Genomic DNA, 15,176 nt, shown 5'->3' with positions numbered 1-15,176 from the left:
TATAAAATTCTGCAGGGCACTGCAAAATCAGGAGTCCAAAGTTCTCTGTTCATGATTGCCCCTCATGACTTCCATAAGCTCATTAGCTACTTATTATAGCGATTGAATCTATATAGCTAGAAAAGTGATGCACATAATACATTCCCATTTCATAAATAATAAAACTACATCCCATATTATACATACATATTATACAACGTGTATAAAGTTGTGTTGTAAATACAGAGAATGTAAGTACTGCAGAAATTTCTCCTCAGAGTTCTTCAGAGGATTTATAAAGGAAACGAGGGGAAACCAACCTGTTCCTATAGCAGATAGACCGGGATACCATAAACCACGACTTTTCAACCATTGCAGTGGGGGTGAGGGTGTAAGGGAAGCAGAGGCAGAAATCATCCACTTTCCATCTGGTATCCATTTCTACCTGAAACTGGTGAGGCGGAGTAAAAGAGTAGCCCCTTCCAGTCTTTTCCGCTGATTACGCCGAGGGACGAGAAGCATGTGAAAAAAGAAGTGTTGTATGTGAACTGTAGCTTCAACAAGACAATAAGTATTGTGATTTGAAAACAATTAGAGATGTGAGATTGGTTGATCTATCTCTGCTAGACTAGCTACTCCTCAGTGCATGTCACTGCTTGAAACTCCCACAATTGGAGGTGAAAAGTCTAGGTTTCCTCAAGTTTATTCTTTGGAAGTCATGTCATGTGAGAGATGAGAGATGTGTGCCCGATTCCCAGAGTGGGAGATTTCAGGTGGAAATTTTTCCAGCAGTTCCTGCATAGAGTGGCTATGTTGTTTACTCAAAACCTTATTTAGGCTCACTATTTACTTTAACACATGTCGACATTGTGAGATTAGGACATGGTCAATCACTTGTTTCTTCTCTATATATGAAAGTGAACTATTTACATAAGATACCTGAACCCAATATGGCCCATTTGCAATTTCCAAGTTGTTACATGGTGAATTTAACAGTTGTCATTCAGACTGTCCGAATGTTGAAATTGAACATGTCGCCTATACCTATAGTGCAAGAACTTGGGGACAAAGAAGCAAAATAGCAGGACCTCATGACTATGTTGTATGTGATCTAATATAGCACATGTAAGATATTACTTACTACATCTTCCACGTGATAGGTGTTTATATCTCTAGTCCATGTTATGATAGCTTATGAATCAAGTGGAAAAGTCTCCCTGAGGATTTAATAATAAAAGCAGTAATAGTAATAATAATAATAATAATAATAATAATAAGGAATAAATTAGTTTATTTTTATTACTATATAATAGTTATTATTGCATAATTATAATTAATAATATATAATATTAAATAATAATAATATTAATATATAATAATAAAATTATTATTATTATTATTAATTCTACTGTCCATGATCTGACCCCCATTGCTAAAATTTTAGGTGACGCTCATGAAAGACACTAACTTTTTATTGTTAGCTATAACTTTGAGTTTAGTGTTCTCTGGAAGATCTCATATTTGTACTTGATTCTCTAAATATTTTCTCCATTTCAGGATTAATTCCCTGTAAGGATGAAGCAAAGTTAGAGAGTGTATACAGGAACATACTCGCAAATACATCTTCCTACAGTGCCTCATTTTGTGGGGTAGTATTCGAAGGAAACATACCTGATGTTGGTTTACCAAAAAGCTTATCATACAAAATTCGTATGCCTGATCATGGTTGGAGCAGCACAGTGTCTCTATTTCCAATGTTCGCACCATCTGGACCTGGTTATGGTGGTAAGAATTGTCAATTGTGACAATAGATGAAATAGAATTAGTGCCATTTTGGACTATTAGTAAAGAAGGTGTGGCCATAGAGTTTTTAAAAAATAAAGGATGCTAGTCTGAAAGTGACAGCGATTCTTTTATTTGTATCTAGTTATAATTTGACATTATCTATTTTCTAGTTCATCCTTTACCTATTCTAACAGGGACCTCCCCAATGGAGCAGTGGTTGCATCATTGCTTTGTAATCAAGGGACACCAGGTTTTGATACCTGGTGGAGGCACATAGTAGTTTGGATCCCACTTTAAACTGAAGGTCCAATCCCAATTAACCTTACTGTGCATAAAGTGGACTTAAAACACGAACTCCATCAATCAAAACCTATTCTAACACTATGTTTCAAGAGAGATCTTCATATTGTGTCAAGATAACTTTTTCTCATTTTGCCTATTGTAGGGAACTGAACCTGTGTGATCCACTAATTACTAGTTACAATCCACTAGTTACTACTAATCCACTTTTACTCTATTTTTTCCTTCAGAATTCTGTACTAGTTTTTTACTCATTAACTTGCTAATTCTTTTTGTTTCTTGAGAAAGTGTAACCATATTTACTCATAGGGTTTGGAGACAGTTCTACATAGACTTAATGATAGCATGGGCATCTGGAAGGAAGGGGGGAAAGGGGGCCATGGCTCTCCTCTGGAAAATGGATGTTAGCATAAACTTATGCATTACACACATGTACATTCCATTTCAGTCACAGTAATTAATGTTAATTATTGGACGTATGTTACAGCAGGGTGGCTACTCACGGGGAATTCCTTGAATTCTGCATGAATATTTCTCCGCAGACATGAAAAATTGCAACTTTTATTAATACAAATCCAATTGAGTTTATACATATTTATAAATGCACTGAGGCAAGTATTTCACAGTAGTTTAGCTTTTTTTTTTATCAAGGAAGAAAAAGATAGCTGCCTGGAAAATAAAACATAATTCTCTCAATCTGTTTACTCTGTTAGTGTCCTTTGCAAAACAATTCATAGATTAGTATATCATGTAACATTTTTTACTTTTTTGTAGATGTATTTCGAGTCTCAGTATGTGAACTACATACCTTGAATTAAACACTTTAAATACATATACCATTTAATGGAATTGAATCAGAATTTTTGGATACATTGGAATCACAAAGGCCCTTTATATTGTTAATATATTGTATTTGTGTGTGGGGGGTGGGGGGGCATGGGGGTGGTGAGAGGCGGTAATACACAAGGTTGAAACAGAGAATACATCTGCTTGTACCCTTGAATTTTTGTAAAGTTCACCTTGAAAATTGGGAATTATACTTGAATTTTGTAATGGTCGTAGAGTGGCCACTCTGTACAGGAACATGATAACTTCAAACTGAGGAGTGTTTTTGAAGGGGCAACACTATGATGGGGGGGGGGGGTAAATATGCCCCTTCCTGGAAAAAATACTGCAGACCTCTGTAGATACCAGCAAAATGTAGGACTCTTAAGCAAAATTATAATATTCGTACATTACAATTAGAAAATAATGTGAACTTGACACACTGTAAAGTTAGACAGCAGCTTGGTATTGCCCTTTGTGTTTAAGTAAGTGTTTATTGTAAATTTTGGATGTCAGATGGGGTACATGTGTCTTAAACTTACAATGTGCGTGCACATACCAAGAATGATTTAATTTTAGAAAGAATTATGATAGTATAAATTGTAACTTTTATACTTACAGGTAGCTACTTTTATCAAGGATTTCTGGGACTGCAACTTGTAATCGACAAATCATTTATAGAAGAGGGAAAAAAAGGTTCACCATACTTACCAGGTGTGAGTGTTTTGATGTAATGTTTCAGTCAACTCTGGATGTAGTGAACGTGTGACTATATGAATCTAAATCACTATGCCACATGACCATTGTTATCATCATAAGTACAACACAGTATTTCAAAACAAAACCTTGACTCAGTGACAGAAACGGGTATGCCATTTCTGTTTTGATGGTACACAAAGGAACTGAAATCAACCGGGATGGGTGAGGGTGGAGGGTTGCGAATAAGAATGATGAAGCATGTGCTTGGTATATTTTACTTTACTTTTCTGCCATTTTTGGCTAATTGCAAAGATGAGGATGAGTGATGATATTATGAAGAGAGAAAACCCATACCTCTGCCAGAGAGGTCGGAGAAATATGGGTTCGAGGCACGGGACAGCCCATGGCCTGTTCATTAATTGATTTGGTTTATTTTACTTCACTTTTCTGCCACTTTTGACTAATTGTGAAAGTATATGATGAAATTTATGAAGGAACACTCACCAAAATAAATGCCCAGGCTGGGATTGAAACCTGGGACCCATGGCACTATAGCATGCTATGCTAACCAATCCACCAAGGAGGTGGGCTGCCATTCATTAAAACAGTATATGTATCAGACATGGATAACCAACCTTTTCAATGTCCAGTAAATTAACTCGTAACAAGCATGGCATGGTTCCTGCAGCCTAGAATAATGCTCTCCTTTTCGGAAGCAATAACACGTGCTTCCCTCTTACAACCAACCATTAGTTAGGAGCACATTGGGCAAGTGTAGCCAACCATATTAAGAACAACAGGAACCTATACACCAGTATTACTCCTACCAGCAATCAGTGCTAATTTTTTAAAAACAATAAAGAAAAAAATTAAAGAAATTTAAAAAATAATATTAGTAGATAGTAAATGTGACTCCCACTGCAACTTTGATTTCTTGACCAAACGACCACAAAAAGTTGAAAAACTCACTTTCTCTCCCTGTTTCGCGCCTCATTTAGTACGCTGACTATGTTTCACGGGTGCAAAAAGGCAGTGATGAGTGAAAGATGAGCTCTCATCCTCTCATCCTTCTCATCTTTCTCATTCTCTTTTTATTCTCTCATCTTCCTCTCATCCTCCTCTCATCCTCCCATCTTTCTCTTATCCTCTTATTTTTTTATTTTCTTATTTTCTTATTTTTTGAAAGATGAGTGCATCTTATCGTAATTTTCCAAGTTTGGGACCAAATGTTTATATATCGTGATCTTCGTAAACCTCTCTTCTCATCCTCTTATTCTCTCATCCTCTCATTCTCTCATTCTCTCATTCTCTCTACCTTTAGAATATTGTCGTCAACATTAGAGATGAAGTTGGAGTGCTGGAATCAACGGGGCCAAATGTTTATATATCGTGATCTTCGTAAACCTCTCTCTTGGGGGGAAGGATGTGGCATATACACACGCGCGCGCTCTCATCCTCTTAATCTCTCATTCTCTCATTCTCTTATTCTCTCATCCTCTCATCTTTTGAAAAGATGAGTGCACCTTATCGTAATTTTCCAAGTCCGGAGCCAAATGTTTATATATTGCGATCTTCGTAAACCTCTCTCTCGGGGGACAATGTGCCACACACACACGTGTGCGTATGCCTCTCATTATTTTCCGTATTGTGACGCAAAAACAAACCTCTCATTCTCTCATGCTCTCATCCTCTTATTCTCTTATTCTCTTATTCTCTTATTTTTTGAAAGATGAGTGCACCTTATCGTAATTTTCCAAGTCCGGAGCCAAATGTTTATATATTGCGATCTTCGTAAACCTCTCTCTCGGGGGAAGGATGTGTCACACACACACACACACACACATACACACACACACACACACACACACACACACATACACACACACACACACACACACACACACACACACACACACACACACACACACACACACACACACACACACACATACATGCATGCATGCGTATGTATTGTGACGCAAACAAACAAACAAAATAATAATTGTTGTTTTTAGGATGCCTGGCCCCTATAACCTCGCCAGGGTGCGTGGTAACGGTGAAATCATCACGAGTTTAGATTTGTACTGCGAATGTTGTCAAAAATTTAATCAATGTTGTTCGTTCTCGATGCTAGAATCTTACATAGATTATTCTCTAAAAACGAAAATCGATAATCCTATGCCAAGCCCCCAAGGCATTCAGACAATTTCTAATGTTCGCGTGGATAGCGACGCTCGGTAGAATTTTTCCTGTCCCCCTGTGGAGCAATTGTGTTTCGTCGCCCAATGTAATATTTTCATCACGGACCAAACTATCCACAGCAACCCCTCCCCGAACCCATTCACCTTGCATCCTCTTTCGCCCGAAGAGATTCTATTTTTTTTCAGCTTTCCCACGGTTCTGAATGAAGAATCCATCACATCCCCGATAACAATAGAATCAGAGGGGGATGTGGCGGAAGCAAACACAGCAGCATCTTCCACTTTTTGAGTTTTATACTGGGAATTGTTTGTTTCACACACCACACCCTGATGGGGCGTGGAATAGAGGCCGAGGGGAAATGATCGACAATACATACATGGGTGGAACTATCAACGTCCTGTTTATTGTTATTTGTCCCCCACAGGATATTGTGCGCATCACAAAATTTTTTGTTGAAAAAAAATATAACATGAGTAAATCAGTCAACAAGGGTTTTATTTGCTAGGACATTGACTATAGCGCTCATTGTGTTTTCACCAAAGAGAGTCGCGTGGAGTAGGAAGGAGAGAAGGAGAAAAAAAAGGAGAGGAGTTCCTATATAACCTACCAGTTTTTTTGTACGTTATTATCATAGTGAACGTCAATCGTGGCAGTTCAGTATTTTTTAATTTGTTTGTCTGGTAGTATACATATATATCATCGTGGAAGTTTTAGTGAGCTACAAGTTTTATTTTGAAGTCTCTCTATCTCTCTTGAAAGGTGAACGTCAATCGTGGCAGTTCAGTATTCTTAATTGTTTATCTGGCAGTATACATATATATCATCGTGGAAGTTTTAGTGAGCTACAAGTTTTTATTTTGAAGTCTCTCTCCATCTCTCTTGAAAGGTAAGTTTTTATTTTCATAATATATTAATATTTTTTGTTTTGCGTCTGACACACACATATTCAAAGGAGTCATAAAAAATTGACACACACTTACATGTCGCATATTTTTAACCTCCTACAACAGTGCACACACACATACATACATACATACATACTGTTCGCGTTTAATATATATATGTGGAAGGAAAAAATATCTAGCATTTTTCAATTTTTTTTTCTTCTGTTTCAGTGCGCTTTCCACTACCATCACCACAACCCCCCCAAAAAATTTCTCTGTATATATATATAAATAACAGAGAGAAAAAATGGAACCGCAACCAGGTCCCTCCGGTCTTTGCGGGAAAGTGGCATGTCGCAACTGCGGAATATTAATTTCTAAACCTAATATTGCTAGGCATTTGAAAAAATGTCGTCTACCGGATCATGATGTCCTAGTCTCGCCGGCAAAGAAATCTCGCACTGATGGGCATGAATGCGATGCTTTGAATAAAAGTGCACGCATCATGACCTATAAATCTGGAAGCGATGAAAAGTGTGACTCGAGCACCTTCCTCAACAATGTGAAATCGCGGGTAGTCGATAAATTACGTGATTGCCTCGTCAATGTTGCAATTAAAATTCATCTCGTCTTGACCCTGCTGTATGAGAAAGTTGTCTCGTCCGAGTCAAGCACTTTCAACTTTTACGTAGGGTGTGAAGGCTTACACGATGACAATAACGAGGATCTTGACGAGATAGTGACACGGCTATTCGAGCACCTGGGACAAAAACAAGAAGAGTTTGAAGGGCGTGGAAGTGGATGGAGTCTTTGCGGTCGCAGCCACATGTTAGAGCTTCGAGTCTGTAATTTCAAACCGTTACGCAGCACTCAAAAAAAAACAAAAAAACAAAAAAAACAAAATGCAGTGTTGAACATACAAAGTAATGATGCGAAAAGTTTCCTATGGTCTGTCATCGCCGCATTACACCCAGCTAATAATGTTAACCCCGAACGCCTGTCCAATTACAAACGATATGAGGGGGGATACGAGAATATGATGAGAGGAATTTCCTATCCTGTGCCCCTGAATAAGATCAATCAATTTTTAAAAAACTATAGAGAGGAAAAAAAAGAAGATCTCGATATTTCCGTGTTTGGGGTTGACGATTGCGACAACATTCGTGTGTTAAGACCTGCGAGAAGCCAGAAAAATGTAATTCGACTCTTGCTTGTAGATGGCCGTTACAGTTTGATACGGAATTTTTCTCGATTACTCGGAAGACAGATGAGCAAGAATCGCGATAAGATCGACATTTGCGATCGATGCTTGAGAGTTTTTCGCGTGGGAAAGAAGACGAAAGAACAGCACAAGTGTTTTGGCTCCGTGAATGCAGAACCCGAAGATGTCATGCCGGAACCCGGAACCAAGATGAAATTTCAGAAACAGCAGGCTCTTCTCCACCATCCCGCTGTCCTTTATGCCGACTTTGAAAGCTTCCAAGTTCCCATGACGTCTTGCAACCCTGATCCCTCTACCTCAAGCACGATCCAAATTTTTCACCACGAGCCTTGCAGTTTCTCCATCTACGGCGAAAAATTGAATAATGTCATCTTGTATTGCGGACCTGATGCGGCAAAACATTTTGTTAAGAAGATAGCGGAATGTGCGAGAGAACTTGCACCCAGCCTGAAAGGTTCTTATGTTTCTCCACCTGCTCTCACGACGGAACAACAGCGGAGACATGACGCGGCGACAAGATGCGCGGAGTGTGAGCAGGCTTTCACCCCCAAAAATTACAAGGTCATACACCATGACCACCAGAATGGATTATTCCTGAGCACAATCTGTAATTCGTGCAATCTTAGGATTAAGGAGTCGCATTTCGTTGTCGTGTTTCTGCACTACACCGAGAAGTACGATACGCATCTCTTCGTCAAAGAGCTCTACAACATAACTTCTCGAATCAGCATCATCCCGAGAACGAGCGAGAAGTACATCGCCGTGAGAGTGTGGATCCCTCTCGAAGAAGGAGGAAGTGTGGAAGTTAGAATCCTGGATTCTTATAATTTCCTGTCCTCCAGCCTCGCAAGCCTTGCATCTCAACTTGGCGACGAAGATCTTGTGGCCACCAAGCAAAAGTGTTTTTCGGGGAGAGATGAGAATTTGAATCTGTTGCGTCGGAAGGGCGTCTACCCCTACGAGTACGTCAATGATTTTGACAAATTTGATGAGACGGAACTTCCACCCCGGGAGGCATTTTATTCCCATCTCACGGAGGACGTCTGTTCCGAAGAGGACTACGAACACGCTCGTAGTGTGTGGACGGCCTTCAATTGCCAAACTTTTCGTGATTATCACGACCTGTATTTGAAATTGGACGTGACTCTCCTCATGGACATTTTCGAGTCGTTTCGCAAGAGATGCATCTCGATATACAAGTTGGATCCTGCGTATTTCTTCACGACGCCGGGATTGACTTGGGAATCCATGATGAAATACACCAACGTGGAACTGGGACTCATCGCAGAGAAGGAACAGTATGCCTTCATGGAGAGTGCGATACGCGGTGGCATCGTCCAATGTCCCCGAAGGCATGCTCAGGCAAATAATCCTGGTACGCCTGGTTACGATGCATCGAAGTCCAACACTTACATCGTCTACTGGGATGTCAACAACCTGTATGGCCACTCCATGTCCCAGTGTCTTCCCATCGGCGACTACGCGTGGATGACCGAAGAGGAACTCTCCTCCGAGGATTTTCTTCTCAACTGGAGCGAAGATAGCGAATGGGGCTGTTTCTTGGAAGTGGATCTCGATTATCCCGAAACGCTGCACGAGAAACATCACGGATTGGCCCTGGCCCCCACCAAAGAGAAGCCACCTGGAGGATCATCGGAGCCAAAACTCATACTGAGCATGGAGAACAAGCGGAATTATGTTCTGCACTACCGGCTCCTCCAATTCTACGTGCGTCACGGCTTGCAGTTGAAGAAAGTACACAGAGGATTGAAATTTAGGCAGAGCAGGTGGCTGGAACCGTACATAGCCGAGAACACGCGACGCAGAGCGCAATCGACATCGCCTGCGGACAAGGATCTGTACAAACTGTTCAATAACGCCATCTACGGCAAGACGATGGAGAACGTGCGTAATTACATCGACGCAACGTTGGTCACGGACGAAAAGAAATTTGAAAAGATCGTCGCGTCACCCTACTTCAAAAACTTCACCATTTTCGACGAGAATCTGGTATTCGTCGAGAAGAACAAGAAGCAAGTGATGCTCAACAAGCCGATTGCCATAGGTGCCACAGTCCTTGAACTATCAAAATTGCACATGTACCAATCGTACTACGATCAGTTTCAACCTTTTTATGGAGATAACATCCAAATATGTTACATTGACACGGATAGCTTCATTTTTCTAATCCAAAACACACCAAGCCTCGAACATGATCTGACTAAGATGAAGCATCTTTTTGATTTTAGCAACTTACCATCAGGTCATCACTTGCATTCGACGGAAAATAAAATGACGATTGGAAAGTTCAAAGATGAAGCGGGTGGTAATTACATCAGCGAATTTGCGGGGCTTCGTGCCAAAATGTACTGCGTCAAGATTGCAGATAAGAAAGAGATCAAGAAAGCGAAGGGGGTGGGAAAAATTAGTACCAGTAAATTTACCATGAAAGACTACAAAGAATGTCTGTTTCAAGATAAAAGAAAACTCAGCACCGATCATCGCATTGCGAATAAATTACACGAATTGTACACGACGCGTGTAACCAAGGTCGCATTGGATGGCAGAGACAACAAGTTACGTGTTCTCGATTGTCAAATCCACACGAGAGAGTGGGGCCACTGCAATAGAAGCGATAAATGTGACGTGTGTTAACTTTAACCCCATGGCCATGAAGTTTGCTGTGTGTTTTTTGCCATTCTTCAAAAAACAGACGGAGGAAAAGAGGGGCCCTCGGGCGATGAAAAGTTGCAAGTTGTAATTATGTCGTTAAGGCTCGCTCTAAACACGAGGCTCATTAAATTCAACTCTTACTTTTTTCTTCTTCATAATTACATGTTCTCGAGCCTTTTGAATTGCATCGCCGCAGATAAAATCTTCTCTTCTCTTCTCTTTATTCGATCTATGAAGGGGCACAGCATGTAGAAATTTAATTTAAATAACAGGAACAATGAATCTTTTCGGTTTTCGCAAACAGACCATTATGGAAACTGCACCAATAAATTCCAATAACCTCTTACCTTCCGTGTTAACTAAACTCAATGGTCTACTCATCGTTCACCTTAACAGCATTTGGACAAAACTGGATGACGATGTAGGCAAGATGTTTTACGTCTTCAACAACAATTTACATTTTTACAAAATTCCGATCGATGGAAAACTTCAAATCACCGTGAATCCGGAAAACGTAGGCGAAATCAAAATATCTACCGGCAAGAACATTTTTCGAATCAAGCACGACAAGATGCTTTCTAACATTACGTACGATGTTTCCGCAGGAGATTACCTGTACGTCGAACTCCTAGGAGATTACGACAAACTCATTCCTCTCTTCGTAGAATTACGAATCGTCTATCCTATTATAAATAACCGTTAACCAAAATGCCTAACGATATTTTCGGCAACACTAAGCGTGTAGACCATGCAGAAGAGATTCTTATGTTGGATGTCCGAATTAAAAAGTTGAGGAGCGATTTGATCGCTTTGCAGGAGACCTTAAACAAAAGTTTAGAGTCGGAGATCGCTACGCTCCAAACGCAATGTCTCGACCCCATTCTGAAAATCGATTCCGAACTGAAAACGCTCATAAAAAATTATGTGGACGTACCTTCTTACGACAACGTTCAAAATATACAGTTGAGCGTGGATAAGCTTCAAAATGATTTGGCCAAATTACAGCAATTTCAATCGAAAAATGAAGATTTGGAAAAATTAAAACTCGAAATCGAAGAACGAACTTCGGCAATAGAAAAGAATTTTTCTGAACTTCAAACCGTTGTGAAGGATATTGATGTAGAACGTTTGCATGTTGTTGTTTCCAAATTACAAGAAGAATTCGCCGGCACGTTGGAAGAAATTAAATCCAAGTTACAGACTTTGGAAGATACCATGACGAACCTACCATCGTCAGACGAACTGCAGGTCATCAGCAAAAGCGTCGCGAACATAAAAATTCAATTGGAGGCTTATCAAGATTTCGAACACATTCAAACCACCATCGCTACGCTTCAGGCGTCTCTGGAGTTGATCAACGAAGAAATTAAAAATATTCACGCTGAAGCCAGTGCGTTGACGAGCATTCAGGACACGTTGAGCACGGTTCAGCAAAAGATCGAATATTTAGAAAATTTGAACGTCGAAACGAATCTTGCTCATTTTCATCACGTACTGGACAACATACAGGCTGACTTGGAATCGTTACGGACGAGCGTACCTTCGAGCGAAGATTTGGAAAAATTGAAAACGGCGGTGACGGCACTATCCGATTCGAGCGACATCAAAAGTTCGTTGAGCGATCTCGAGAGTAGGGTGGCCAATCTCCCCACCTCCAAAGAATTGCACGCTTTGAAAAGGAACATATCACGTATGCTGAAACGACTGGAAACGGAAACGGCGAACGTGGAACAGATTCGAGACGAACTTGCTTCGCTGGTGTCGACGCTGCCCACTTCGCAGAGCGTCGCTGACCTTCACACGCAGTTTACCGAAATGCGAAGCATCGTGAACGATCTTACCGAGAAGAGCTCGAAATTGAATCAAGTCGAGAACCTTCAGAACATCGTCGTCAACATCAGAGATCAAGTTGGAGTGCTGGAATCCACGCAGGAATCGACGCTGGCATCTTTCGGTGCCAAATTACAAGAACTCAACGAAAACTTCAAGCAGTTGAACGTGGAAGTGAAAATCAAACCGTCATTTTCTACAGTAACGGATACCATCGTCGAACATTTGTTGCCCGTACAAAATACACTGGGACAGATTCACAGCAACCTCGTTAGCGTCGATACTAAATTCGCTAAACTGCATTCTCTGCAAGCCATCGAAATCAACAGCGTACCCAATCAACAGAGAATCTCCACGTTCGTCGAAGGTAACAAACTGTACATGTTACATCCTTATCATCCGTACTACAAGTTTCTCCTCGATGGCACGATTCAGATAAATGAATTTTCGTACTGGTCTCACGGCAGAAAAGCTAGCGTTCCCACCATGACCTTGATATCGAATCGTGGTGTCCAGAAAGCAGGAAACATTCCTCTGGCACGTTGGAACGAAACGCGCAACATATATGAAATACACGAAGACGAAGATCTCACCGTTTTTGACGTAAGTGCCGGCGATAAGCTGATCATTCAAAACACGAGCGAAGTGCCACCCTCTTTGAATCCCATCACGCTGGTGCTTCTCTTCAAACGTAATCTCTAAAAAAAAAATGTCTAGGCAAGCCATCGTCGAAGAATTGCATAAACCTGCACGGCGCAACTACGAACGTTTGGCTGTGGTAACCAAGGGCATCGATGACCTCTGGCAAAGTGACCTCGTGGAGATAAGTAGCGGCAAGTTAAAAAACATACATAAATTAAACAAGAGCAACAAGTATCTCCTCACCGTCATAGACACATTTTCGAAATTCGCATGGGCTCTACCTTTGAAAGCCAAAACGGGAACGTGCGTCACGGAAGCATTCAAGACAATTTTTCGCGAAAACGGCAGACGGCCACGGTTTTTGCACACGGACAAAGGGAAGGAATTTTACAACGCCGTATTCCAAAAGTTTATTCAAAAACACGACATTCGGCATTATTCAACCTTCAGTCACATCAAAGCCAGCATCGTGGAAAGATTTAATCGAACCTTGAAAACACACATGTGGAAACGATTCACGCTTCGAGGAAATTACAAATGGGTCGACATACTGCCGGAACTCGTCGACACCTATAATAATACAGTACACAGAACGATAGGCATGAAGCCAGCTGACGTTACGAAATCTGACGAGCAGCGTTTAATTTCTACAGTTTACTGTCCAAAGTACACACCCACGACAAAGAAAGCTAAATACAAAATTGGAGACCAGGTGAGGATCAGCAAATTCAAACGCACCTTCGAGAAGGGATTCACAAAAAATTGGAGCACGGAACTTTTTACGGTGGTTCGAGTTCTACCCGGAAACCGACACACGTATATAATAAAAGATAGTAGCGGCGAGATTTTGAAAGGAAGATTTTACGAAGAGGAACTCTCTAAAACGAAACACCCCGACACGTACCTCATCGAGAAAGTATTACGCAAGAAAGGTGACAAACTGCTTGTCAAATGGCTGGGACTTCCGGAAAAGAGTTGGATCGACGCGAGCGAAGTGATCTTGTGAGTACGTGGAATGTGGTGAAGCGTCTACCGGATCCGGAAAGTCAAACGAGAAAAAAAAAGAACGGCGAGTTGCTTCCCGACACCATCCGCTGTCTGATCGTAGGTCCTTCGGGGTGTGGGAAAACGACACTGCTCGTGGACAATTTTCTCCTCGCACCGAATTGGTTAGATTGGAAGAACAGGCACCTGTACGTGTTCTCGAAAAGTTTGGAGCAATCCAAATACCAGCAACTGATGAAAGTGTACGATGGTCTGGACATTGCAACGTTCGCTTCGGAAATAAAACCACTCGACGATTGTCGTGAAAATTCAGTCGTTGTGTTCGACGACGTCATCCTGGAAAATCAAAATGAAATTCGCAACTTTTTCACGCAAGGTCGTCACAAAGAAATGGATTGCTTTTACCTAACTCAAACGTTTTCCAAAATTCCAAAACAGTTACTACGCGACAACGCTAATTTCATATGTTTGTTTCGTCAAGATCACACCAACCTCAAGCACGCGTACGATGACTACGTAGGCGGAGACATGAACTACAATCAATTTTCGGAACGCTGCTCTTCTTGCTGGAACAGTGACGATTTCGGATTCGCGACGATCGACATGACGAGGAAACCCATCGACGGAAAATACAGAAACAAAATCAACGATTTTCTAAACGTTGCAACGTTGTGAGAAACGACGTGTATAAATAACGTCATGACGAAACGAAAAATCGAAGACGAAAATCTCAAGTTGCGAAAATACCTCGCGAAACGCTTCAAAGGTTGGAAATCCGAGAATCGCGGATTCTACGAAGAGAAGAAACGTCAGGATCAACCCGTGATCGATGCCATCAGCGGTCTAGGTAAAGAAATTAAAAGTGTTACGGAACAAAATAAAAATTTGATCAACGAACTCGTACCACTCGCAGCTAAAAGTTACGCTGTACCCACGCCCATTTCGAGCATTCCTTCGACGCCGTTCGAACTGAAGGACGTACCGGCACGACGTCGAGCCATAGGCAGCACGTCGTCTTCGGATAAGATCGAGTTGGGACCTTTGGCACGAGATTACCTGAGCACGGGGAAGTTCGACAAGGATGAAGTGTTCGGATTGTATCCGAGCATGGAAAGCAACGAAGGCGGCGG

The 15,176-nt window shown here is 41.1% G+C and overlaps 1 protein-coding gene across 1 annotated transcript in view; it reads left to right on the top strand.

Annotated features, from left to right (window-relative positions):
- The window catches only part of LOC145979756 (phospholipid-transporting ATPase ABCA3-like), a 148,258-nt gene that overhangs the window by 32,699 nt on the left and 100,383 nt on the right, over positions 1–15,176 (top strand). The window contains exons 3-4 of the mRNA XM_083112742.1: positions 1,537–1,764; positions 3,511–3,605. Of these exons, the coding sequence (XP_082968868.1) occupies positions 1,537–1,764; positions 3,511–3,605 (323 nt within the window). The remainder of the gene's footprint in view (positions 1–1,536; positions 1,765–3,510; positions 3,606–15,176) is intronic.

This window comes from Lepisma saccharinum, chromosome 26, assembly GCF_977018435.1.
Source record: "Lepisma saccharinum chromosome 26, izLepSacc3.1, whole genome shotgun sequence".
In the NCBI taxonomy this organism is placed as follows: Eukaryota; Metazoa; Arthropoda; class Insecta; order Zygentoma; family Lepismatidae; genus Lepisma; species Lepisma saccharinum.
This window is presented reverse-complemented; position numbering and strand designations above follow the sequence as displayed.